Here is a 26,488-nt window from a genome sequence, read left to right on the forward strand (position 1 = left end):
AGGCTGTGGGATCTTCACCGAGTACCGTGGGTCCATGTTGCTGTGTCCCCACCACCAGCACAGGGTCGTGGCCGCATTGAGACTTAGAAGCGACAAGCCCTGGCTACTGCCATTCACAAGCTCTATTTGCTGGGAGACACTTAAATCACATATCCAAGTGCAGAGATGGCTTTCCAAAACTGATATGGTCCCAGCACCAAATGGCCCAAATGCAGCTGATTAGAAGGAAGCAGAGAAGTCACAGGTAACAACCATAATTAGAGAGCTACACATCTTCAGAGAGAGCACGTTACGTTCCTCAGGAGTGAGAACTTCAAAGTGCCTCCCCAAGGAGTCGCCTGAGGGCTGCAACAGCTTAAAACGAGGGGAAATGAACCAGGAGGGGAGGCGGAAAGACCAGAGAGAAAAGGAAGGCTAGCAGACCCCAATACTCTTCCTATTCATGTACCAGGCTGCATCTCCAGGGAGGAAAAGAGGGCTGGGAAAAAGTCTTCTCACCTGTAGGGTGTAACTAGAGAGAGAAAGCCACCCCAAAGAATCCCACCAGCCTTCCAGAGGGGATTAATTAGCCCATCAACTGGGCCAACTTCTAGCAGAGCATCCTCACAGAGCACACTGCAGACTGCTGCACGTCGGATGGCTGCGGAGAAGGTAGCGCAAAGGCACAAAGGGAGGGCTGCGGACGGGGCCGGAGGAGAGGACAGTCCGGACTGGCTGAGGGAAGCCTGGATGAATGGAGAAAGGCAAGCAGGGATGTGAATGAGCAGAAGGTGATGAATGGTAGTGAGGGCACAGCAGTTTTACATGGGGCAGAGAGCAAAGACGGACCTGAATGGGGAAGAGTGAAAGATGCTGCTTGAATGGAAGGGGAAAGAGGGAGGAGAAATGAAGCAAAGAGAGAGCGGAGTGGCACAAAGTGAAACAGCGCAGACAGAATAGCCTCCCACGTGGACTCGACACGGCCTTGGAGAGAAAGACAAGTAACACAGCATGAGCTTTAATCCACAAGCAGAAAAGCTGCCCAGAGCAGACAGTGTTACCATCTTCTGTCCCTTTATAATCTCTCCACCGTCAGGCACCTTCTCTGCTCCCAGTCACCAAATTCTCATGAACCCAGAGCAACTCGAACAACAGCCCCAAAGGCCACCCAGCCCCCATTAAAGAGACTTGTAGCAAAACTGAGCCAAGGGCACAGAAACAGCTGATGGGATGAAGCACCTTGTAATTACAAGGGGGCAGCCTCCGAGATGCAAGTGCAATGTTGCCACAAGTGTGGGATAAGATGCAGTTTACATGTATAACATTGCTTATCATCAGTGTTATTTACAAAACTTTTCACCCATTTCTAAAGCCAGGATAAATTCTTCAAAACAAAACTTTTCCAAGCAAAAACCTGGAGATTTCAGTCACACCAAAACTTTCTTGTGAACTTGTCTTAGTTTTGCACATTGATTGTTTAGAAGAAATTCCTCCAAATTCTACAAGCTCAGAACACCAGGCATCACCATTTTCAAAATGTTTCATTAGAAACTTTTCATTTGATTTTTTTTTTTATGTTAAAAGTGCCCAGATGATTTGGCTCAGGTCTAATAAAATATTTTGCTGAAAGGGAAACATAACACATTTTTCCAATTCTGGGGAGAATTGCCAACAAAACTCTCAATCCATTATTCACCCACTTCCATYCTTTTCAGTGCTGGGGAAACTGAGGTGCATAGACAGGAAGCAGCTTATTCAGGGTCTCAAAGCTCACTGGCAGAGCCAAAAACTGAATCAACTCCTATCCCTTTCAGGTGTGCAGGTTTAGATAGGTCAAGGCATCAATAATTCCCCTAGGTCTATCAGTCACCCTCTACGTGATCTTGTGCCAAATCTTATTTTCCCAACTGCAAGGCAAAAGATACAGTGACTCACCCTGTGAGGGATAGCATAAGGCCTTAAATCATGGCCCTTTACTTCATGCTCAGAAAATCTTCCATATTTGTCAGAAACAACCTTTAAAAGCTAATTCAGTTTCTGGAGCTCATAAATAGACTCCACTGTCACTCCAGCCAAAATAAGAGGTCAGAGAAATAGAGCAGAAGGGAGAACACGGCCCTCAAAAACAAATACAATGGAAAGGAAAACAAATTTAAATCTAAGACCTGACTCTGCTCTGCCTTTTCAGCACATTGTGGAAGTCAAACATTTAAACTGTTCTTTAAAGTGTTGCTAGAGGAACAATGAGGGGTCCATGTGTGCCTCAGCTTGAGGCTCTGGTTCTGCCTCTCTTGCTTATTTGATGCTTCTTGCACCAACCACGTTAAAGATCAGTGCAGCTAATTTTAAGCAAACAAAGGCAAGCACCCTGGAATCAGAGCACAAGAAGTGACTCATCTGAGAAAAGATGAGAGTATTTTTATTTTTTTAATGGAACAGCAAAGGAGCTCCTGAGAGATCTGAGCTGATCATCAGTCCATTTCAAAGAGGTCCATAAATGTAGGACAGGGATTTGGGAACTGGCCATTAGGAATCAGGTCTCTAGGACATACTGCATTTTGCAAGGATAATTTGTGCTCTTCATGATCCACAGTGGTACCACCACTGTCGGCTCAGTAAACAGAGTGCCACTTTATGCATTAGGAAACCAAAGCAGAGAGGCCAAGTAACTCACCCAAAGATGCGGGAGACTTAAAATACTACTGTAGCTGAGATGAGCTGCCTGTGCTCCAGCCACCCCATGAAGCACTCCTACACTGCCACCTAATAACTGACCAGTAAAAATTAGAAAGTGCCAATTGCTAGAGGGGAGATTTTTAAGGAGGGGTCAAGAAAGAGTAAAGGTCAAAGCACCTCCAGGAAATGCACTAAGCTTGGTGATATCCACAGGCAGCAAGGAAGGATGTACAAGCGAGAGTTTCTTCTGGGAACAGCAGTGAGATGAAGGGATCAGTGCGCATGTGCGTGTGCACACACATGCAGGTATACACACATGCAGGTGGCACAGGGGCTGCGAGGGTCTCTAGAGGGGCTGCCCTGCCAAAGCTGACAAACTGGAACATTGCAACTTTGCAGCACAGTTGAGCCCAGGAAGAACCGTAACTGCAAATAGAAGAGCGTCTTGCTCTTCCATCTGCCAGACTGGACTCGGGCAGATCACGTTACATATGGGACTGGGGTGAAGGGAGAGACGATATGAATCATTCTCAATGCAGTGAAAGGAACGTACGCTGTGCAGCTGCTGCAGGGCGAGCAAGCCCTGCCTAACAGCACTAGCTGTCGCTTTGGGTTGAGAGATCATACCATTTCAGCCTCCTTCCTGACTTGTATTTGAGCTTCATCCCAGCAGCTTTCCTCTTCCTTTAGTGCCTGCCTGCAGGAACAACTAGTTCCCTGGAAGAAATCCAAACATGAGAAGAAGTTACATGTGCCTGAGGGAAGTGACAACCCAAGGCAGGGCACTGCTAAGTCTACAAGCATTCAAGCAGGGTCAATATCTACTTTTTTTTAAAAAAAGGTGCTATTCAGAAGAAGGATTTACTTAGATGGGACAGGTAGAAGCCCAGGGACCCTGTTAAGAAAGGCAGCTGGCAGGAAAAGCCCCTCTTCTTGGGGTGACTTGAATCGGCAGCCCCAGGAAACTGGCAACCATTCCCACTCTATCAGACAGACCTACGCTGTCTGCAGCAGGGAGCCGACAAGTCATCCTTCTTCCGGAAGGGGCTGCTGGAGCACCTGCTGGAAGGACCAAACTGTCACTCCCTTCCCCATCCYGCAACCAAACTGGGAAGCCCAGTTCTTTCCCGGTCCCCAAATCTAGATGTCCCATAACAGACAGCCACGGCAGAGCCACAACCACAGGCTGATCAGTCTTCTTATGCAAATGAACTCGGGGTAATTGGGACAGTTACAGTAAGCTCCTGACAATGTTTGGCTTTGTACACACCAGCAGCAAACATCAACTGAGCTGCTTTCTAAGGATGGGGGGTGACGGGAAGGCTGGGCTGAGAGGCAGCAGCTCAGCTTCTCAGAGGGATGATGAGGAAGGGAGTCCTGTTTAAACCTACAGATGCTCTCGGAAGGAGAAGCGTAGAGCTGATGGCAAGGAAGGCGACAGACGCTGCATATAAAAGTCGCTGGCTGGAAGCCTCAAAAATATTCTGGAAAGTGTGGCCGCTATGGCAGATCCACGGAGCTGTCCCCTGCATTACAACCTTCATCCCATAGACAGAAAAACTTCCGTAGCATTCGTCCAGCTAAGCATCTCAGTCCACAGGATTCAGACACCCAAGCAGAGCTCCTACACGAGCCAAGTCTGGACAGAGCACAAACGCCCCGTCCAGAGCAACCGCAGGCAGCCTCCAGGCTGCAAGCGCACAGTGGCTGGCTCTGGCTCAGTCACTCCAGCCCTGATCGCTCCGTCTCTTGGTTATCTCAGCATGCTTCAGCCCCATGAATCTCATATATATGCTCTACTTTTGTTGTAGCCCTCCAGGGCCCACGCAGCAGCCGTGGAATAAACCTAAACAAAAAGCAATCGCCCCCTTAAATCCTGTCATGCAAACAAGACCCTTCCCACCCATTGCCACAAGGGCTGAATGGAGGGGGACTGAACGCCCCCCGCCCATCGCTGCCTGGTGGTCTTTTTGTCTCGTGACCTTCCCCACACAAACACAACCCCACAACAATCACACAGGCAACACAATGCGCCAGCGCCGGCTTTCCCAGCCCTTCAAGACAAGCTGGGGAGGGAAGGGGGGGAGCGCTGGGGAGAGTTGAAAGGATTTGGGGATGAGGAATGGATGGGATGGGCGAGGAAATAACAAGCAGTGCTTTAATTTATACATGCACAGTCTCATGAGCCAGGATAAAAATAGTTTTAATGAAAGAAAGAAAATTGTTATCACAAATGGCTTAAAGTGACAGGGGAATACCAGCCAGTGGAATTTTCACTAAAAAAAAAAAATAAATAAATCCAGCAATGCTTCTAAACTTTGTGATTGTCTTTTAACACTCCCTCCAAGAACCCCACAAAATTAAGCCCTTTGGTGTAAACTACTGGATTTGCTCCATCTGGACTTGGCTATCTTTGAGACTTAAAGTTTGAGACAGATTAGATTCAAGGCTTTCGTTTAGACTGAGAGAAGGAATAAGACATTTTTGCAACAGCTCTAGCTAGCACCAACACACATGGAAATCCTCCCCGGTGTGATATCCTCAAAGCACAGAAAGTTTCCGCCAATCTGTCCTAACTATGAAGGAAGAGTCATCAGACATGCTACTGGCAGCAAGGAGTAATTGTGCCTCCAGGCCCTGGATTGTCCTTGCAAGGCAAAGGACACCCTTTGGTTACTGCAGGACACCTATCACCCTTGTGAACAGTAACAAAGGTCTCCTGGGACTTGTTAGGACCTGATGAGGGAGCAGGTGAGCAGAGGATCAGCAAGGTAAGGGGAAACTCCTACCTTCCTAAATGCAAAGGGATTCCCCTGTGTTCCCTGTACACATACAGAAAAAACACAGGCTCCACAGGTGGCAAACCAAGTGAGTAAAAAGAAATATCGTATCTCAGGCCCTGGACTCAGTGAGCATAGCGTGGCCCTTGGCTACACTCCAGGACACTGAAAAAACAGACTAAGTATCGTTACAAGCGAAGGAGGCTGTGCTTTTGCCAAGAGCTAAGATCTGTGTCCCAGGAAATCCTGGCAGCCGAGGCRGTAAAGGAAAAGCAAGCAAAGCTACAGGAAAGCACTTGTGTGATTTACGGATACATTAGCCACCTAGGGAGCATGTTACAGTAAGATGAGAAATGACTTCTCAGCTCCTACTGCCAGCACATCCTGCAATGCTGTCATCGCTGCCCACATCCCTGCTTAAAGTGCTGTGTCTGCAAGCAGAAACCACCCAATGAGCCAGGTATGGAATCACCCTGCCATGGGATGATGCAGCTGATGTAAAGAGACTAAAAGTCTTGACAAAGGCCACACACAGTGGCTGGGTGCAGGGGAGGCCTGTCCCAAACCAAGTACGCAATGCACCAGGCCACGACTGGCCAACCGCCCCCRGCGAGCAGGGAATGGAGCTGCCACCAACTCTTGCCGATGTCCTGACATGAACTGGAGCAACTGGAGGAGCAGCAGCACTGAGCCCACACGCAACTGGCAAACGTCCCACAGCAAGGATACCCGTCTCCTGTCAATCCACTCCAGCCTTAATCCTCTGCGGAAAGATCCCATCAGCACCATGCTAAGAGGCAATCTTTCAAGCCAGACACTAACAATTAATGACAGCAAAGACGAGAGAGGAAGGGACAGATGGAGAACAGATATAACCAGGCTCTGCTCATCACACTGAGCTACTTAGAGGAGCTGGACAGGAGACATGTAGGCAAGATTTTTAGCTTTGCTCAGCCCTGCAGAAACTACTACACTTAAGCAGGCATGGGACAGTAAATCTAGGGTACCTAGGGAGATGGATGTAAGCCAACGACAGAGTCGGCCTCCCTGCTCCTTCTCACTCGAAAGGAAGTAGCAGTGGCCCAGCTGTGAAGCTGCTTTGGGATCTGCAGTATTTCTGTCCCATGTAGGCTAGGCACAAACCTGCCACTGGTTTAAGCATTTGCACCCTGAGTCCAGGTATATCTCCAGCACTGAGGGAGATCTAGAGTTTTCAGTTCATTCCACAGACAAAGATTTCAGCAGAAACCACCTTCAGAAACGAGATTACTCAGGCAATAGTGGGATTTACAGCAAAGCCAGTTACCATCTATGCCAGCAAAATACCTGTGTTAGCTGTCAGCTGGCTGTCAGCTTCTTCACCTATCAACCAAGGGGGGAACGCAGCTGAAAAGCAAACAGCTCCAACTCCCATGGCCCAGGCCCATCTTGAACACAGAGCACACTCTTTCTTTGACACTCCTACGCTAGGAAATCTCACTGAATACGTAACTACTTGTTGTAGCAAGCCAGGCAAGGACAACAAACGGGGCTGCTTAGATGAGATTCACTCCTATCCCACTGTATAAAAGAATTCATTTTACTTTATATTAGTCTTTATTGGGGCAATGAAGATTATATGGCCATTTTAATGGACCAGCACTGCTTGCTCCAGCTCTCACCTCTACCAGCAGAGTTTGGAGGCAGCTAAATTAAAAACAATTTCAGAAAATGCCGGCCGGGGCTATCAAAAGAAACAGGGGCTGGTGAACGGTTTCTCCGTTCACACCTCTCTTCCCAGGCCTTGCAGACACTGGGCGCAGACAAGCTGAAGGGAGAATCCCTCCTGCACCAACGGGACAGTCTAGATACCCTTGATCAGTGGTGGCGGCTGACGGGGGATATCTCGAGGGCTCTTACAGCCCTACACATCCTACCATTCCTTTCCCCTGAGCCACGCGAGCTGGCTGCAGAGCACCCCAGCCTGGCTGTGCTCCACCTGCTGCCTGCCGGGGTGCTGGTTATGGGAGAGGAGCTGCAGCCAGAGGAAGCAATGAGCAGAGCTGCTCCGAGAGCCACATCACCACCAGCCCAGCACACACACGAGCGCGTCCCAGCACAGGACATGCTGCAGAACTGGGGACCGTTCTAGTGGCAACTGRGAGGACAAGAGCAAAGGAAGCGATGGCTCTTCCTGGCTTCCAGTGATCAAGGGGGATCAGGGCTCTCTGCAGTCTCTGGCTGTTTGTTGAGCCCTTTCACGGGGCAATTGCTCACTGTAAGAGGGAGCCTACAACTAGGTGTCTCCCAGTCTCCCTGCTCCAGGCTACGCAGGCCAAGAAGGGGAGCATACAGTCCAGCCCAAGCAAAGCGAGGCAGAGCTCCCTGAAAAAGAGCTGGTGGTTAGAGCACAGGACTGGGCCTGGGGCTCCTTGGCCAAAGTGTCTGCAGCATGACGCTGCCTTCTGCAGCCCCAAACAGTGACTGATACCCAGAGGTGCCAAATACCTCCAGCTGCCACTGAATTCACTGACCTGAGATAAGGCTCCCAGGGACCCTGGGCAGTGCCTGTTTGAGAGACCAAGCCTCCCCAAGAAAAGCAGCTGGGTTTTGCCTGCGTTCTTGCCTGTTGCCCCTTCAAACAAACACAGCAGCTTTTACAAATTAAGAGAGAGGCTTATAGCAAGAGTACATAGCAGACTGCAAATCCCTGCAATCACAACTGGCTGACTTCAGAGGCAAGACATCACACCCAAACGCACCTGTTTGCCTCTGAGGCTTCTCAAACACTGGCACGGGGAAGAAGCACTATGAAGATGTCACCTGCACCCCCAGCCACTCCACACCAGCCCTTTGCTGTGGTTCTGTCCCTGCTGCCCACCTGGCGAGTCTGGTCCCTTCAGTCGCCTTCCCAGAAACGCACCGAACCACGGTCATTTCTTCAGGCTGCCAAAAGGAGACATTGCTCAGCCTAACCCTGGGATAGTCCTTTGTGAGAAGAGAGCAGTCGGTGAGATGGATGCAGTACACAGGGTTGTACGTCATTACAATAACAATGGACTTTCCACAACCAAGCGCTGCTGGATCAGAATCACCGGCATTTAGAGAGGTTGTGGCCAAGGAATACGCTAGTTAGCCAAGTATTCTTTCATACAGAAAAGACACTGGCTGTTAGCAAGTCTTGGAGCCAGCGTTCCACCTTAGAAAAAAGTTAAAATAAGTCATAGAAGCCTCAGGGAAAAGGATCATTCAAGCCTGGATAGTCCTTTCTCCTTGACACAACTTTATGGTCCAAATTATGATACTCTCTTTGTATATTTGCTACTGCCCCTTCAGCCCTGGCATCCCTTCCTTCAGGTTTGCAGTAAGCAATTCATCTTACAGTGCTAAGGGAAAAGTGAGACGTGATGATGATTTCAGAACACAGCCTCTCAACATCCAAGCGATGGCAACAACCTCGTGTGCTCGAAAAATGAAATTCACCACATAAATGCTCTCCCAGGAAGGGACGTGTACTGTGTGAGTTTTCTTTAATAAAATCCTTAGCAAAAGAAATCGAATATTTCCATGTCTGCATGCTTAAAGAAACATTGTAAAATTAAGATCAGGGAAAGTCCTTTCCCTTCTGAAATCAGTCGTGAAATTAGCATGGAGCCCAAAGGAAGCAAATGGGGCCCCTTCAGCGGGGTCCGGACTTCATCTTGTGTTTAAAACCCCATAGTGGCAGATCTGTGCTTATTTTAATGGCCTACTGAATCCTTTTAGTCCCCTACACCCCTCCATGGAAGCCTAATAATGAAAATCTATCTACAAAACTTGGCTTTTCCTGAAGAACAGTATTTGAAGAGATCTCTGAAGACAGAAATTTCTGTGGACACAGAGCATTTGGACTGAAATGTTTTGTTTTAAAGTATCATTGTGCTCCAAATTTTTACCACTTCTTTGGAATAACATTTGATATAGAAAAAGTGTAAGTGATACTCATACACAAAAGAATAGCCACCTTTCTGAAACCACAGGGCCTCTCTGCTTGTATTGTTTTTGTAACAAATATAGCCTGAACCACTGAATTCCAAGTAAGATATCCTCAGGCAACTTAAAAATTCAAGCAAACCATTGCCATGCAACATTAAATGCATTCATTTTTATGAGCAACAAATTCCACCCATTAATGGATCAGTCATCCTCTGCAGCTACCAATTTACATACCCAGCCTGCAAGCTGCTGAGGGGCCAGTGGACATGAACTACATGAATACATTAAATCTGAAAAAGGAAACTAATGTCCATCGTAATTCAACTTAATGATCACATTTTCTTTACAAGAAGCAGCAGCACAGAGCCCATGTCTAACAAACAGATACACCCCATAAAGGCAGCCCAGATGAAAAGAGACTTTGAACCCTGTAGTTACAGACTGTGACATGCAGTGTTCACAACTGAATCACATTCAAACTCTGTGCCAGGAGGAAACCTCCAAGTTTCACTTTCACCAACTCACTGAAACTCATGGACTAAATTCAAGGCCTCATCGTCACTAAGGAAGACGGTTTATCTGAACATACATTAAAATCCTAGAACAAATTCTCAGCCCAGTTGCCAAACAAGGGAGTATTATCAGTCTTAATGTAACAGCTCTTTTGATCTTGTAAGAACTACAGTGGGGCTGGTACATCTTTTATTCCTCCTGGAACAGAGCCGTGCTCTGATATCAAACCTACAATTCACTCCTTTTTGTGTGCAGCTATCCAGAAACAGACGCAAGAGAGACCTTCTCAGCAGCCTCTACAGCTTCTGTCATCCAGCAGAGGTGAATGACCTTCTCCAGTGCCCAACCCAGGGACAATTACAGCTACGGCAAGGAGAAAGGCTTCTATTTTAAGCCTGTTGAAGAGGCAACTGGGTGCTGCCCACAGAAGGACAGACCTGGGGGAATCTCCTGTAAACTGGTTCTCTTTTTTCTCAACTGGGCACCATGCAGACAGGCTGCTGTTTGGAGAATGAGGGGCAATCCCAAGAGCAAAGGGTCTCCATTCTCTTTTTAGGTCTGTAGTACCCTCTCCCCCATGGTAATGGGATATGGTCACTGATCTCCTTCTTCAGTGTTCCTACCCATGAAACTAAATGAACGGATACTGAAGAATAAGCTTTGAAATCCTTGAAGGAGAAGGGCTATTGCAGTGCTGAATTAGAACAAATCTTCACAGCCCATGGCCGCTGCTGTGATATAAGCAAAAAACCTAAGGTGCAGAAGAATCAGGCCCTGAAGAAAACTAAAAAGCTCAGAGAAGAGGTGAAGGAAACTGAACCTGAAATGTTAATGCTGCTTTGAATCTCTACTGAGTTTATCATGAATCCTTTCCAACAGTGACCAAACTGCAATTAGCAATCAGGGGCTCTTGGCCTGGCATCCAGGCTATTAGGCGAGACCCATACCATCCAAGAGATCTGTCTGCAGGGCTTCTTACTCAGGCTCACCTGGCAGGCATCAGCTACAGTAATTCAGCAAGAAAGAAGGGCAGGAGTTGTTAGTCGAGCAGTGGCAAAGGGGAAAACACCACTCATGGTTCACAGACTTTGCTTCTCTAACTAGTTGTCTGCATCAGATGTCACAGAAATAAGGACCTGTTTAAGGAAAACAGCAACAGCAGCAAAAAACCTGCAGCTAATCCAACTAAGGCACAGGATAAAGTCGCAGAGGCTAATCAGATCTGAGCCCCAGGGTCTCTCTCTGCTGCTGCTTACCTAGTGACATATCTGGTGAGCAACTGAGATGATGGCCAGGCAGACCACCAACCTGATCTAGCTAGTACCAGGAGGCAAGCGCTGCTCCCCTGCCGCACCAGGCAGAAAAGAGAGGAGCATGTCGCAAGGCAGAACCACGGCTGGTCTCCTGGGCTCAGGGCTGGGCTGCCCCATTAAGCATCATCAGACGCCAGGATGATGCGATCAGTGTGCCACGTTAGACAACACTTACAGCAAAGACCAAGGCTGGGCCTGCAGGGCACTGTCAGTTTGGTAACCAGGATGAAAATTTGCTCAGCAAGGAAGAATTGTGCCCCTAAAACTGCAGGGAGCTCCCTTTACCCTGTGCTTCATTAGCTGGGACTCATGTCCCAGCTGAGGGGACACCAGCCCAGACACCTCCTGGACTGTCACAAACGGCCCCTTCGGCACCAGGAGCCAGAAGAGAGCTGGGCTGGGGTTTGCGCTGAAGCAGCTTCTGCAGGGCTGGAGGGACAGACACAGCAGGGCTCAGCGCTGACTAGGGAGCACTGCTCCTGTCACACACAACACAAGGTGTCCAGCCTGCTGCCTAGCCTAAAGGCCAGACCTAAGGAGGGGAACTGGGTCTCTCATACCACTCTACCACAATGGACCCTGCTGAGGGTCCTGCTAGGCTCCTCTGTTAAATTCTTCCTCTTAGTTGGTAAATTTTTCAACCCAAGGACAGCCATTTTCACTGTTTTTTAGTTCCTCAAAGTAATGAAGATCCATAGCCCCAGAATCAGAACTTTTTTCCTTCCTGTAGGAAGTTTTACCCTTCCTTTCAAAACAAAAGTTTTACAGCAATGAGCCATGAAGTTTGTCAGGAGAAAACTACATCTTATACTCCAGACTTGAAACATTAGAACATTTCAGATTAAAAATAGCTCCCTTTTACACTGTCTGCCAGATCTGGGAGGGAGGTGAAAATCCACAGGGACTTGATTTGATGTGTGAAAAAGCAGAATTCTATAGCAGCGAGTATGCACACATACTTATTTTAGGTCAAATAATAGCTCTGCAATAATACTTTACGTAGCTTGGAGGAAAAAGAACAAAGCTTGGTATAGTCCCATGTACTGGGTACCACAACAATTCAAGCACATCCCTCACAGAAAGAGAGGGAAAAAACTTAAAAAAAGAAAAGAAAAGAAAAGAAAAGAAAAGAAAAGAAAAGAAAAGAAAAGAAAAGAAAAGAAAAGAAAAGAAAAGAAAAGAAAAGAAAAGGCAGTTTTTCTGCTAGGGCTTAACAACACTATCTTAGTAATACAAAACAAAAGTAATAGTATCTCTTTCTCTTATCTCAGTAAGATACTTCTGTCATGTTTGCTAATAGCGGAGCAGATATTTGGGATCTGAAAGAGAAACCAACTTCGGGGCAAGAAAGCAGGCAGTTAAACATTCCTGTAAGAWGGGCTCCTGAGCAAAGCAGGGGCGACAGGACTGGAGAAGGGTTACCTTTTGGCTCTTCTTCCTGCTTACTCAGATTACAGCCATTCCCTCCCTCCTTCCAAACTGGTGTAGGATGACAGAGGCTGGATCATCTATACAATGTTGCTAAACATCTCAGCCATCCACCATCGGCAAGGAACACAATACTGGGGCACTCCGACACATCCCTTCTCTGATGTAACCATCACAACTGGCACAATAGACAGAACCTCCCTATTAGGGAAGGAAGGTCCCGAGCAGGGCTGACTGTTTCCCTGCTAACATCAGAAAAACACCTAGTATTTCCACTGGGAACGAGCTCATCCAACTACACTTTACAGGGAAAGAGGCTGTGAGCACAAAGTGACCTCAGAAAGCCTCTAGCACTCAAACCGTGGAGAGCATCCTTCCTTGAATGAACTGCTTGGGCTCAGGTTGGTTTTGCATAACTCAGGCTGTTTTAGACTACAAGAAACCAAGCAACACAGCTTTGTGTCAAACCTCCACCCACACACCAGCTACGTAATTAATAAGGACGAAACAGAACATTATCCCGAGCTAGTGTTCAGATCCTCAGTGATCGGTAGAGCTTGTCAAATGCTATTTTGGCCTTAGAAGTCAGCAAAAGGAATGTACTTCACATGCTGTACTACATGCTTGGTCATTAAATACAGGCTTATAAGTCCATAAAGTTGCTGTTGCTTGCAAGTGCAAAGTAATTTTTTGCATGAACTAGTTTGTTTCACAGTAGGCCCAGAAGTTAATTAGTTTTCCCAGTTTTATTACTCCACATGGTCAAATAACAGCCTGGAGCCACCAGTCAGCTGGAACCACATAAGGTCCAGAAAATTCTCACTATGCTTTTCAGGACTGTTTTCTATGGCCATAAATCAGCAACCAGCAAATGACTTCCTGCTCTAGCTCTTCTTGGTCACCAGCAGCAATCCTTAAATGACCCCATAAATCAACACAGCGATGGCAGCTCTCAGTTCAGGGGCCACTGAGTGAATAAGGCGAGAGGAGGCTGTTTCAGACGCACACAACAACTCCTTGGGAGACATTTTTACTATTGCCACCCTGGGGGAAGGTGTCCTGTGTACCTGACTTGTGGAGGGGGCCATACAGTGTTTACACCCCAGCCAGCTTCAGCTGTCAAAGGTATAACCGTGAAGCCATACTGCTGCTGTCCCCACCGCAAAAGCTGTTTCTGAGCAGGCCCGACAGGTAGATGCTCTGCCATTGTCATATAACGACCACGTCACGCGGGCTCTCGAGTGCTCTCCTGGACCAGCTCAGAGCACGCAGGACCTTCGGGACAGAGTCTTCCAGTAGTTTTTGTGAAACTTTCTGTTTTCCACTTTACATAATATTGATTCCTTCTCCGCCTGAGAGGTGAGCAAGGATCTCTTGCTACCTGTAGGCCGTAGGCAACAAGCAATTACACTAGTTAGAGATCACAACCAAGTTTGCTATACAGACTAGGGTTCCCAGCAGCACTGGTGTCTAATCGTGAAGGACCACGGGGCAGAGATGCTTCCTCAGGGAACAGTGCCCTGAAGAAGTGCAAGAGAGCAGGGGTTTGATGCTAGTCACAAACAGCTTTGCCTCCAGCAGTCTCGCTTATTTTTCCCATGCACTCGCCTCGCTCAGAAAACTCCAGAGTATGCGCTACATACAAGAGTACGTCGAGTATCAAAGAGCATGAAGAACAGTTCCTAGGGGGAAGATTGATCTTGCTTGTTTAACATCAGTTTCATCCATCATTACTCTTCTCACCAGCAGCACAGGGTCACTGCAGACAGCTGTTCCTAAGCAACAGGAACATATACTAAGAATATATACATACTCCGTAGCTTGCTAGTGCTGGGGGGGTTTAGTTTTAGAATTGAAGGAATTCAAGGTCTAAGTGAGACTTTGGTACATTTTTTCCCATGGTTCCCTGACACAGAGAACAATCCCACATTACAGGCACTGATGATTTGTCACTACTGATTAAGGTCAGTTACAGAGAATCTGCAATTCTTTACTGGTTTGTGTTTTTTGAAGGTAGAGAAGTTCCTATTGGGAAGTTCTGGGTTGGGCCCAGAGCAGCTGATTAGAGAGCAACAGCAACTCTTGCACAAACCACAGGAGAGCTCCCCCCTGCACAACCCATGCTGAAGCCCCCTGACAGAAGCCAGAGCCAGCCCAAGGTAGAAGTCGGGCTTCAAGCTCCTCTATGCCAGCACAGCATCCAAGAGAAGCACTTCACAGACCTGCAGTGACCAGGCAGCTGCTGGAGGGGTCGGACAGGGAAGGCGCACTGAGTGTCAGAGGCCAAGCTGTTCAAAGGAGCTTTGAGGAGCTGGATGCTCAGATCCCACAGAGTCCTTTGGAGGAATTTCATATCATACAAGAGAGAACATAAAGCCAACTTCTCCAGCTGAAATCACAACCCTCTCAGAGAAGTAAATTACACAGCTGGAATCTGGCCAAGGCAGAGAGGTTTGTGACTAGTCCCACAAAATAATATCAGACTGGGAGCGATCACAAGCATTCAGGACTCTGGCTTCACCTTTCAGCTTGACACATCATCTCTGGTGATAGAATATCCCTAATGTCACCTGGAGCAGCTGAGTTGGAGGGGGTGCTGCTACCCAGGAAATCAGGGGAGGAGGAGGAGGAGGATGGTAGTGACTGTCCCAAGTGCTAGGGATTGAACAGGCAAAACCAGCAAGGTTCTCATCACACAAAAGTCCAGAGCATTCAGAGCTCAGCTTCCCTCAGCAGCCTGTATGTACAGTGGTGCAGGAAAACAGCCCATCATCTGCACCCCGTCAACTTTGTCTCATGGCGCGTTGGCACCAAGCTGAATTCAGACCAACACATTGTATGATACCTAGTGAGGAGGCGGAGAGAGATCACAGTTTCCTTGGCTGCTGTCAAACTCAAACACGCCCACTGCTGCACTTAATTTGCAAACGTGCCCCGGTACATTTGCACTGACTGCAAATACAGGAAAGCAATGGGAACATAATCCCTCCTACCACAGGGGAGAAAGGCTTGCTCTCCAGGTCTCGGAGAGAGTAACTTCAGAAGCCCTGTAAATGTTACAAGCGTAAGTGACGAAGGAAAAGCATCTCTAAACCGTTCCAACTCGCCCAGCAGCTGGGTTTGTTCCTCTGGAGATAGGATGATCTCTCCCCCTCTCTCTCCCTCCCATCCTAACAGAGCACAGAGCTATAGAGCACAATGCACCAGCTGATTTGCAGAACAGCATCAATCCAGACTGTTTACAGCTTCCCCCCCCCCTTCTTTTTAAACACGCAGGCTTAAATGTTCTTATTGCTTCAGTGATTTTCTATGTGTAAGATAGGATTTGAGAACAATGCATTAGCAAGGATCTCTGCACCTAAAAAACACTTGGCACATTCAGCTGAAATGGCCAAGTGTTTGCTACCAAAGCCCCTCACTGCAGCTGTGATCAGGAGGCAGCAGAGAGGTACAATGGTCTGAAGGCAGCCCGCCGTCCCTCTCGGAGGCTGCACACTTCAACATGCAGCTTTCCAGGCAGTTCAGACGTGGAAGGTACACAAATGTGTAAAGAGTAGGAAGCCTCCTGAGGCTTCTACAAACCTAGAGACATCAAGCTGCCAGTAACTCACGAGCTGCGTTAAGACTGACTCACTCTCCATGTGCTTTTCAGTGTGTTTGTTATGACTCCTTAAGACATTTCAGGATGTGCCCACCTCTACCAGCTAAAGCTGTGTTTGCTACACTGCTGATGTCTGGCTCATAATGATGGCTTTTACTCCCAACTTTACACTCGTGGCTGTCAAGCTGAGCCAACAGCCCAGGTCCAGGCTGTTGGGAACGGAGAGAGGAGTATTGTAATGGTCAGAGAAAGGGGAGGCGGGGTGGCTGATCACAAACCATTCATGCTGCAGGGAAGCTGTAAACACAGGCACAACCCCAGAGACTCAGATCCAGCTTAGGGGCTGGCTGGTGTTCAGTGTACAGAGGTGCTGGTGGACCAAGGAGCTTTTTTAATTCGGGGAATTTCTACTCTTCATCCTGCAGGAAGCATGACTATCATTAATGACCTCCAGGTAGATTTTTTTTGCTGAGCCAACACTCCAGGGTGTCCTGGCTGAAAGTCAAATCTGTGGCGTAAAGCTTGGAGCGCTGGGAGATCACCATCCATTCCCATACTACCCACCGAAAAACCACTGTGTTTCCCCACTGTAAAAACACGGGGGATAGACACAGGGTGAGCTGGGGTAAAAGACCAGGCACTACCCTGTGGAGGGAATAGTCTCTGGAATATCTATTCACTGCCTAGTGCCTCAGTTTCCCTCCTTGCCTAAAGGAATGATAAATTCTCCTCCTCCCTTTCCCAGGGACTGCTTTATTCACAAAGAGCTTCTGGCAGAAGGCAGCAAAGGGTTGATAATCCAGACAGCATCAGCAAACCAAGCTCCTTCAGTAAAAACTGCTCCTCTCTTACCAGCCCATTCTTCCCTTCAAGTCCATCCACAGGGCAATGAATTTGAAGGGAATCTTCCCCCCCCGCAACCCCATAACCCAAAGTGGAGGAGTCAAAGGGTTAATGCTGCATGACAAAGGTCAGCGCAGTTTGGGGAGGGAAGAGAAAGGGAAGCATTGTGGTCACAGACAGCAGCTCCATGCGCCCCAAATGCCACTTGAGAAATGTAAAGCGATGGCGTTGCTTGGAAGAAAAGGCCCGAGAGCCCTGCCTAAATCCCAGGGCTTTATCACTCACAAAAGCCCGGCCCCTTGAGTCATTAATCGTGTGCTCCATGGCTGGGCGCCTCAAAGAGCAGCAGATGACACATGCCCAGCTGCCATCGCCGCCCCTCCTCAAGGTAGCGGGGCAGAGGCAGGTGCACTCCCAGTGCCCTCTGCTCGAGACTAATCTATTCTCCCTCCCTCTCTTCTGCCTTTCATCTCTTCCAGCAGCCCACGCTGACAACTGTAAATGAGATTAGACTTCGGGGCACGGTGCAGATGCAGAACCCCCTCTGTGCATTGCCAAGGGACACTTGTAGCTTTTAAAGCATCTTCCCCTTTACAATGCACAGCTTGGTGGAGGGGGAGAAGGAGGCAAGTTTCTTATCTCGCTCACAGAAGTGTCTAATAAAGCAGGCAAGGCAGACCCTGGTTTTAGGGCCTGCATGCTGATCTGTTATCACCACGGACAGTCTTCCTACCAGCACCTCTGAAATCTGCAGGCCACGTTAGGAGATAAAGTAACAAACCAATGATTATTCCTAGTTCCAGTCCCCACAACCTCCTCTTTGCAGCACAGACATATGTCCTAATGAGCACTAATCTAAAAGGACAGCAATAGCCCAAAATCCAGGCAAAGACTTGGAGATAGCATATGACCTGTGCTCAAATCCCCTTCCCATGCTGCTAGTCTCACAGCCATAATTTCCCATTCTTCACCTTGCAGTTTCTCCTTTTCCTCCCCCAGGGAGCCGCACAAACCAGCAGGGAAAGACAAGGAATTTGTCAGGGAAAGAAGTAAAATCTCTAGGCACAAACCACTGTCTGGAGCTCAGCAAGACCTGCCTGGTGAGGTCTTCCAGCCACAGCCAGCAGGGGTTATCCAGCAACAACAGTCAGGGAAACTTTTCAAACTGAACTGTGATGCTTAGCTCAACAGTCCCAGTAAACAAACTGGAATTTCTTTTATAGCGTGGGAAATAGCTGGTCCTGCCTGTGTTAAAGGCTATCCAGAGAAAAAGGGACACAATTAACATAAAAGATCATTGAGTTCAAAATGATTCCCTTTCCCAGTTACCACCAACTACGATCATAGTTGGCCTGATTTTATGGAGTGCTTTGCAATTTCAATCATGCATGAAGCAGCCCTGGATTTAAGAAGCCTGCAAGGTCTCCCTCCAAGCATATTTTAATGCTTTACAAGACCAAGGCAAAGTGGGTTCAGCTGCACCCACTGCTGGTACTGTCAGCAACTGAACTCTTCCCGGCAAGTGCGCGTCTGGTCCAGGATATCTCTACAGCCTTGTTTCTGAGCTCAAGTTTTCCATTATCTGCCTACACAGCCAGGGTAACTTGGCATCTTTCCGCATTCCCCGTAAACTCTGTTCATCTGTTGCCATCACACCCACATACAAGGCTCAGGAAGAAATCCAGGACTCCTAAAGCAGCTGCAGTAAAAACGCAGCCTAGATTGACAGGCAACAGAACCAAGGTGCTGAGCCAGCGAGGAGGGTCTTTTGGGTGAGCTTTGTGTGTGTCTATTTAAAACAAGTTTGTTGTCATGGCTACAAGCCAGGGTATGGGTGAGAAGAAGTGAGAACTCGGAGATGAGGGCTGATAATGTTAATTCACCCTTGAAAGCTCAGCAGCCATGGGGATGGAGCAAATAGAGAACATGACATAAGCTCTTGCCGCCTACTAACAAACACTGTCCTCCTAGATAGCCCCTTTCATCCCGCACAGCCGAGGGCTGGGTAATAATGATTAGCTGCAGTCATCTCTAGAGCAGGGACACTGGGGACACGGAGGCAAAGAAGGGCACCCAAGGCCTCGGAAAGGACACAGCAAAGCAGGGACAGCCCCTCAGGAGTCTACCCACCAGGCAACTCGGCTTCAACCTGGGCAGCAGGACGTCCTCCTGTCTGCACGCAAGGGAATTAGCACAGGATATTTTTAGCGCAATAGTGTGAACCATCGCCAGGACCTGTTCCTGGGACTGCCCCACTTCTAAGTCTATCCAAAGATTAACAACAACAACAACAACAAAAGTTATTTGACCTGTGAAGAGCAAACGAAGAAAAAACAAGTGACTGGGGAGGGATGGAGAGGGGCAATACCTTGCTCTTCGCAGAGCCTGGATTCCACACGGAGACAACGGGGAGCACTCAGCAACAGCACAGGCTCCACAGAAGGCAGCAGATGCAGAGCTAATGTGTGTGTGGGTGGAGGGTGTTTATGAGCACAATAAATAAATGTGTGAATCCCTATAAAAGTTCCCATATAAAAGTGAGTTAGAGCTGCCTGAGGGCCATGGCTCTGTAATAAAATACACATCTTGTAAGCATGGTAAGAAGCAGCAGCTGTACTGTAACTTCCTGGCTGCCGCACCGAAAAGACGCCTGTCTGCCTGGCCCGAAAGTCTTGAGCGAAGTCCTGGCCCACTAAATTCAGGAGTTTTGGTACTTGCTTCAGCATAGCCAAGATTTCGCCCTGTGAGGGGTTTCTTTGAACCTCACAACCCAGGAACAAGTTCTGGATCTGCCTTTTTGCCAGATTTTCTTTCTTTTACTTGTTAAAAGAAGCAATGTCCCAGTGGCTAGAAATATTGGCTTGAGTCATTGACAGTTCCCAGCACAATGGATTAGAACTGGATCAAAACAAATAGAAAAATTCCTCCAAAAAGCATCATCAGTTGTTTCTCCTCCTCCCCCTGCCCCCTCCCCCCCAAAAAAACAAAAGCAAAAAGCATTGTTTTGTGGTTGAACGACAATTTTCATGGAAGAGTTCTGAATTTTTAATTTAAGATGTTGGGGGGGGTTCACCCCCCCAAAAAAGGCTAAAAAGAAATAAACCCTTAAAGCTGGTATGTCTAAACAGAAACCTGGTTTTTGTGTCAGTAAACCTAAAAATCTTTCAAAAATCTCTCCCCCCAGAAAAACACATTAATTATAATTTCATCTTTTTTTTTTTTTTACAGGCAAGGATGGGAGAGGGTGCTGACCACTCCCTCGCTGTGTCTGCTGTCATACTCATTCACCCCAGCAGCGAGAGACTCATAGACCCCCAGCCTGAGATTTCCCAACCACTCTAACACCTTCTCTAGGGCCTTCTCCTGCTCTGCCACTCTCCTCGGGGTGACGGACAGAGGCCCATGTGTCTCAGCTGAGAGGGAGAGCATCAAACTTCAGTCCCAGGCCCTCAGGCACAAAAGCACGAAGCACGTAAATCTTTGGCCACCCAAATCCACGCTAAGCAGACATAAGGCCAGCCGTATCTTACAAGGAGAGAGCTGCAACTGTTCTGAGTTTCAACACACATATTTTCTGTAGCCATTTAGACTGTCCTCATGTTTCACATGGATGCCAATCAGAGCTTAACAAAACACCCCCCTCTCCTACCAGCATGGAGTTGCGGGGAGTAGCAACCTTGTTCCATGACAAACAACATCTTGCAATTCATTGCAGGGCTAATTGCATTGCATTGCTGACATAACGCTGAAGGAAGACGTCAGCTCTTTGGCTTTGCCCATAGGCAACAAGGGCTTTATTGATTTATTCAGGACTTGCGACTGGTTTTCACAGGTTGCATTCTCTTTGATAATAAAGCCTCATAGACATGGCTTAAATTTCAGCTGCAGCCCTAATTGAAACGTGGCTAATTATTGGAGGTCTGGCTTTACAGTCCATTCCCTTGTCTCTGGGGTAATGTTCTGTAAATCCAACAGTCAAACTCCCCCCTTCCCCTTCAAAAAAAGGGGGAAAAAAAGACATTTCTACTATTCAGACAAGTCCAGTGGGAAATTACCCATTCCTCTCTTTGAGTCTGAGGGAGCTACCAGCCAAGAGCCTCATCTCACAAGGACTCAATGACTTCAAAGGATGCTTGTAGGATCAGACTTCAAATTAAGGCCAACTTTTGAGACGGGGGAGAATTCACACTGGCTGAAACAAACACTCAGCCCAGATTACAAGCAATTTCTCTTGCATCCACCCTTTGAGCGGCAGCATTCTTTATGAGTCCCAGCAAATTCAAATACACTATGCAATTTCAGTGTGATCAGCTATTACAGCAATCTAGTTCCCAACTGCCAGTTTGCTTGACTGTATAACAGAAAAAGGTACTGCAATCCAGACATGTGGATTAACAGCTGGTCACGGCTAACCACGTACAAATGAGCACACATCATGGTAGGCAGTCCAGTTATTAACTGAATGGCAAGAGCCCCCAGGGTACAGAGGACATCCTTCCCTGGAGACTGCACCACAGCCTTCGGTTTTGCAGTTTGGCCACATGCAGAAGCAAGATTATTGCCTCATAAAGCAGGGACAAAATCCCATCAGAACTTTAGTATTGCCAGAACGGCGCCAGTGTTGGAGTAAGAGCTCACTTAGAGAAGGTGACATTTACATGCACACACAACAGCACAAAAGTTTATGACATCAAGAGAGCGGCGCAGTTTAGAAGCAAGTCAACCCTAGAAAAATCCCTCAGTTTATAGCTGCTTCACATTTCAACCTGGCAGACGGAAGGAACACCACAAAGCAAGCGTGCCAGTTAAAGCAGCTAAGAGCATAATTTACAAACTAGAATCCACATCCCAAATTCTCAGCTCATACAACTCAGAGCGCAACAGAACTGTGCTGATTTCATCCAGCTACAGATCTGACCCAAAGCATTTACCTGATACAACCATAGTCTTTGGTACAGAAGCAGATACTTCATCAATTCTGTGGAAGTTAAAAGTAGCAGGTCCTCTCCTAGAACAAACTGATGTAATCCTACAGAAGTCAGTTTGCCAGCTGGGTAGCCATTTCAAAAAAAATGCAGTGCTGGATTCACAGGTCCTAGTTTGCCTGCCTCAAAGAGTAGAAGATGCTTTAATCCACTGAGCAAGGGAAGTGCAACTGGCAGCAAGCTAAGCTGAACACCTGCTAGAGCGCCTCGGCTCAGACCCTGTGCCAGGAGGGTGGTCAGGCTGGGCCCACTTCTGACCCTGGCTGCTCTGACCAGAAAATGAGAGAAGGGACCAAAAGCAGTAACGATAATTGTGACTTGTACACCAGCATCCTGGGAACTAGGAACACGGAGCACATTACTCTTAGRCTGTAAATTAAAAGCAGGGAAAATCTAATATAGAGGAAGGCAAGTTAGATCTTTGCTCACAAGACAGAGACAACACATCAGTTGTTCACATACCTGATCAAATAGAGCTTTCCAGTGCTGAGAGGCAATGCATAAGGGAGGAAAAAGAAGAAAAAGAAGGTATAAGAGCAACGACATTAACATGCAGTAAACTGCAGAAGTATATTCTAACAGAGAAATAACCAAATGATTTAGTGCCATTTCCAACATCCTTCTTCATCCCAGAATCACCTACCCTTCCGGGGGAGGAGGCAGGGGGAATCTACCAACCACAGGGAGGATAGTTTTAATTTACAAATCCAAATTAGGATGAACTCAGAACATTCATGTGTTAAATCTGTTTTCTCCCGCTTTGTCTACTTGCAAGCAAGCAAGGAATAAAAGGCTTTTTCATCCACAGGGATCAAGAAAGCTTGGTGTATACTGAGGGAAGGGAGGAGTTGGCAATGTTTTTTCAGATCACTTTCTGAGGTCCTGTGGCCCAATACTGACCCACAGACTACAAGCTAAGAAGTGGGACTGATCAAAGCCTTGTCTGCTCCTAACTCTGGCAGGGACTTGCTGCAAGGCCTTTGAGAACCCACCAGCTTTCTAAGCCTCTTGTATCCACATCTGAAAAATGAGGATAATTCCTCTAGCACAAGGTGGAGRCTGCAGAGATTCCATTACATGGGTTTACCCCACAACTTCTGTTCCAGCAGATCTGCCTTAAAAGCTATGTATAGGAACTACCCAAGAAGCTCCACTTAAACACAGACAATCACATGAACACTCCACAAGTCCTTGTCACTTGGAAACAGAAAAACAAGCTGACAATGGGCTCCAATTCACTCTTTGTACAAAGTCCAATGCCAAGCCACCTCCTGCCCCATGCCTGCTGGCTCACCCTTCCCACCACTGAACAGAGGAAACTCCTAACTGAAACGCTTAAGCCTCTCTTCTCCTCTTGCATGGATTTGGGGTCACCTGAGGAGAGAGTAACTTCCAYGGGGCAACGGTGGGGTAACCACTGGCTTGGGGCTCCCAGAAAAAGCCCACACATTCCCAGCTCTCCTGTCCAAAGTGCTGCTCAGCACAACACTTAGCTTCTGCTCATTCACCTTTCCAGAAAAGCAAGTGAGAAAAATAACAAGCATCAGACTCATGCAAGCAAATCCCCTCGCTGTGCTATATGCAAAGCAGAGCTCTGGTGAGAGTCTTATCTAGTCCTCGAAGAATATTTCATTCCACGTGGAGGGCAGATCTAAAACAGAATTGACTGGAGAGACAGTGGTTTCCATACAAGGCCACTGAATTTCATTTACTCAGTTAAGTTGTTGGCTCCCCTCCTCCCCGTTCTCCCATTCATTTATAAACTCCCATTTATCATCATAAATTTGCCCAGCACTTTAAACAGAACATTTTGGGACTGCCTGAATCCTGGCTTTGTCGAATGCTGCTCTGAGAGCTGTAATGACATTGCAGCAGAGCTGTTATGTGCTGTCAAGGCTGTGACAGCCAAACCTCCACTACGTCATAGTTTTGCAGTTAACAACATATAAAGAACTGACCTTGTGTCAGTTCTCACTGGCCAAGCCTAAGAGCTTACGTCAAGCCTTCAAATGTAATAATAATAATAGAAAATCAAAAATTCAGTCAGGTCTCAAGTGGGCATGCTCCTAGCACAGAGCAATTTGAATGTTCAGAGATGATGCTCTGTAGCCTGCTTGTTTCAGCAGGAAATCCTTGGCTGTGGAGAAGGAGGGTATTTACACCACTTCCTGCTCTTTTGGCTTGTAGATGATGTGTGATACCTCAGGCTTCTATCACATCATCTATTGCCAGGTCCCAGCAGCTTCCCTTAACCAGTGCAACTGCAGACGCAGCTTCATTTTGTTGGTTGCAGAAAACAAGGCACAAGAGTCAAATAACAACGCAGATCCCAATGGAAGTAATAGCATGACACCAAGAGCTGGATCAGACCCAAGCTGTGCTACCTCAAGGTCATGCAGCAAGTCAGTGGTAGAACTAGGATGAGACTCTAGATTTCACCCAGGAAAGCTCCCTCTCTTTCTCCTATCTCAGCAGCCCAATCCTGCCAGGCACTCAGCACTTACAGCTTCTGCCCGGCCCCTGGCAGGATCAAATTGCTAATGGCTGCATTCTTGTAGAGGCTGGAGTAACTCCAAGGGGCCCACGTGTATCACAACAGGAAATCTTTCCTGTAGACCATCCAGACAAGCACAGTATTTGTCAGGGAAGAAAAGATCACAGTCTTAGGTAAGAAAGGACTGGGATTCAGGAACCTGGACTGTGAAAGGTCCTGGAAAGCCGTTCTTTCCCACTGAAGGCTACACAAACTCCTGGTCAGGCATGCTCCAGTTAGGACTGTCCAGTAGTGTTACAATAGAGGTCAAACTGCATCACATATTCCCTCTGGGATTTACAGTCCTCAGGAACAAGTCTGACAATGCAGTTCTACCAAGTAGCTGCACTTCCTCCGCTGTCCTCTGGGAGGAAAATCCAACACAACCCAAATTCTAGGTTATTCAGAAGGAAGGGCTGGGGGGGATCAGGAGTGGGCACTGCCCCTAAGCAGCCCCAGCAAAGCTCCCTTAATATTGTCACAAAAGCAGAAGGCAAGGGGACGAGCCATGCTGGAGGTTTAGTTTAGAAGTGTTCCTTTCATGCTGGCCCAAGACCCCTGACAGAGCCCACTTCTGAAAGACATTTAATGTCACTACTTCTGTTCAAGCCAGTTCATCCTTCCATAGGCAGGAAGAAACCCTGCGCTCACCTCTGCAGATTGCACAGGCACCTTGCACAGTCCTCATCCCAGCAGAGTTCACTGGGCAGGAGACGAGCAAGCAGCCCTAGGACGCACAAGGCACACAGGATCATGTTCCCTCCTTCACGGACATACGCACAGAGAGCTCCTGCCTGCCCAGAGCTCCTGGCACTGGGACCAGTAGATGCAGAACTATCAGCTCAGCCCTGCAGGCTTTGCTGCTCAGCCCAGCGGTAGAAGATTCAAAGCACGCAGGACCACTTGCTGTCCTCCTAGGCTGGATGAGCAGAGGCAGAGACCCAGTGCCAAATTATCCCATCCTCAGGTGCGATCAGAGCTCGGAAGGTGGAGAGAGGCTATCAGCCTTGCCGAGCCTGGGAAAAAAAAACTTCCTCGGCTGTTTGTCGCTTAGGGGCTGGAGGAGGGAACAGGCTGCGAGAACGGGAGTTTTTCAGACCTGTCACTCTCCTGGTGGTTGGGACTCGGGAAAAGCTCTCTGCCCCCAGGAAGCACCTCAAGACAAGACATCAGCCCCTCTCCTGCCTCTAGAAACGCCTCCGCGCGCAGCCCTGCTCCCTCTGCCCGCAGCCCGGCTGCCCGCACTGCCCTGCCCGGCTGGCTGTGACTCGCTGCGGCGGGCGAGCAGTGACCCAGCATCTGCCTGTCCAGGGACACCGGCTGGGGCAGGGAGGAGAGGGGAGCTGCGCCCCGGGGATGGAGCCGGCCCGGCGGCGGCTCCCGGAGCCGGCCCACGCCCGGCAGCGGCGGGAGCGCAGGGAGGGCGATGGGGCCGGAGCTGGTGCCTTTCCCTCGCCCCAGAGGGTCAACGCTCCTATTCCTCCCCCCCCATCGTGGACTTATACCTATAAATAGCTTGAGCCGATTAACGCGGCTCGGGGAAAGCAGGGAAGACACGGAGCAAAGGAAACTTACATCCTCCGCGGCCATAGGTAGGACATCCTCGGAGTCCAGCACCTCGATTTCTTCCGCTTCTGAGCTGGCAGCCACAGCAGGGGAAGAGCTGGCATGAGGCTCCGGCAGCCTGTCTCCCATGCTTGGAAACGGTCCCCCCCAGCGCCCGCCTGCCCCCCCCCTTCTCCCCAGATCCTTAAAGAAATTAAAGCGAGCTGCTGCTTGGCAAACTTTCAAGCGCCGCCGAGCCTGCCTGCAGGACTCCCGCAGCCGGGAGGAAATGCTCCATCCAGGGCACATCCAATTAGCGGGGCAGCGCTGGCGGACGG

General features: G+C 48.3%; 1 protein-coding gene across 1 annotated transcript in view; it reads right to left on the reverse strand.

Annotated features, from left to right (window-relative positions):
• Nucleotides 1-26,300, reverse strand: part of RHBDL3 (rhomboid like 3) — a 65,588-nt gene extending 39,288 nt beyond the window's left edge. Inside the window, exons 1-2 of the mRNA XM_026067508.1 lie at nucleotides 26,181-26,300; nucleotides 22,535-22,558 (exon numbers count right to left, since the gene is read on the reverse strand). Coding sequence (XP_025923293.1) covers nucleotides 22,535-22,558; nucleotides 26,181-26,300 — 144 coding nt within the window. The remainder of the gene's footprint in view (nucleotides 1-22,534; nucleotides 22,559-26,180) is intronic.
• Nucleotides 26,301-26,488: the final 188 nt, after the last annotated feature.

This window comes from Apteryx rowi, unplaced genomic scaffold (genome assembly GCF_003343035.1).
Source record: "Apteryx rowi isolate R43461 unplaced genomic scaffold, aptRow1 scaffold_26, whole genome shotgun sequence".
NCBI lineage: Eukaryota > Metazoa > Chordata > Aves > Apterygiformes > Apterygidae > Apteryx > Apteryx rowi.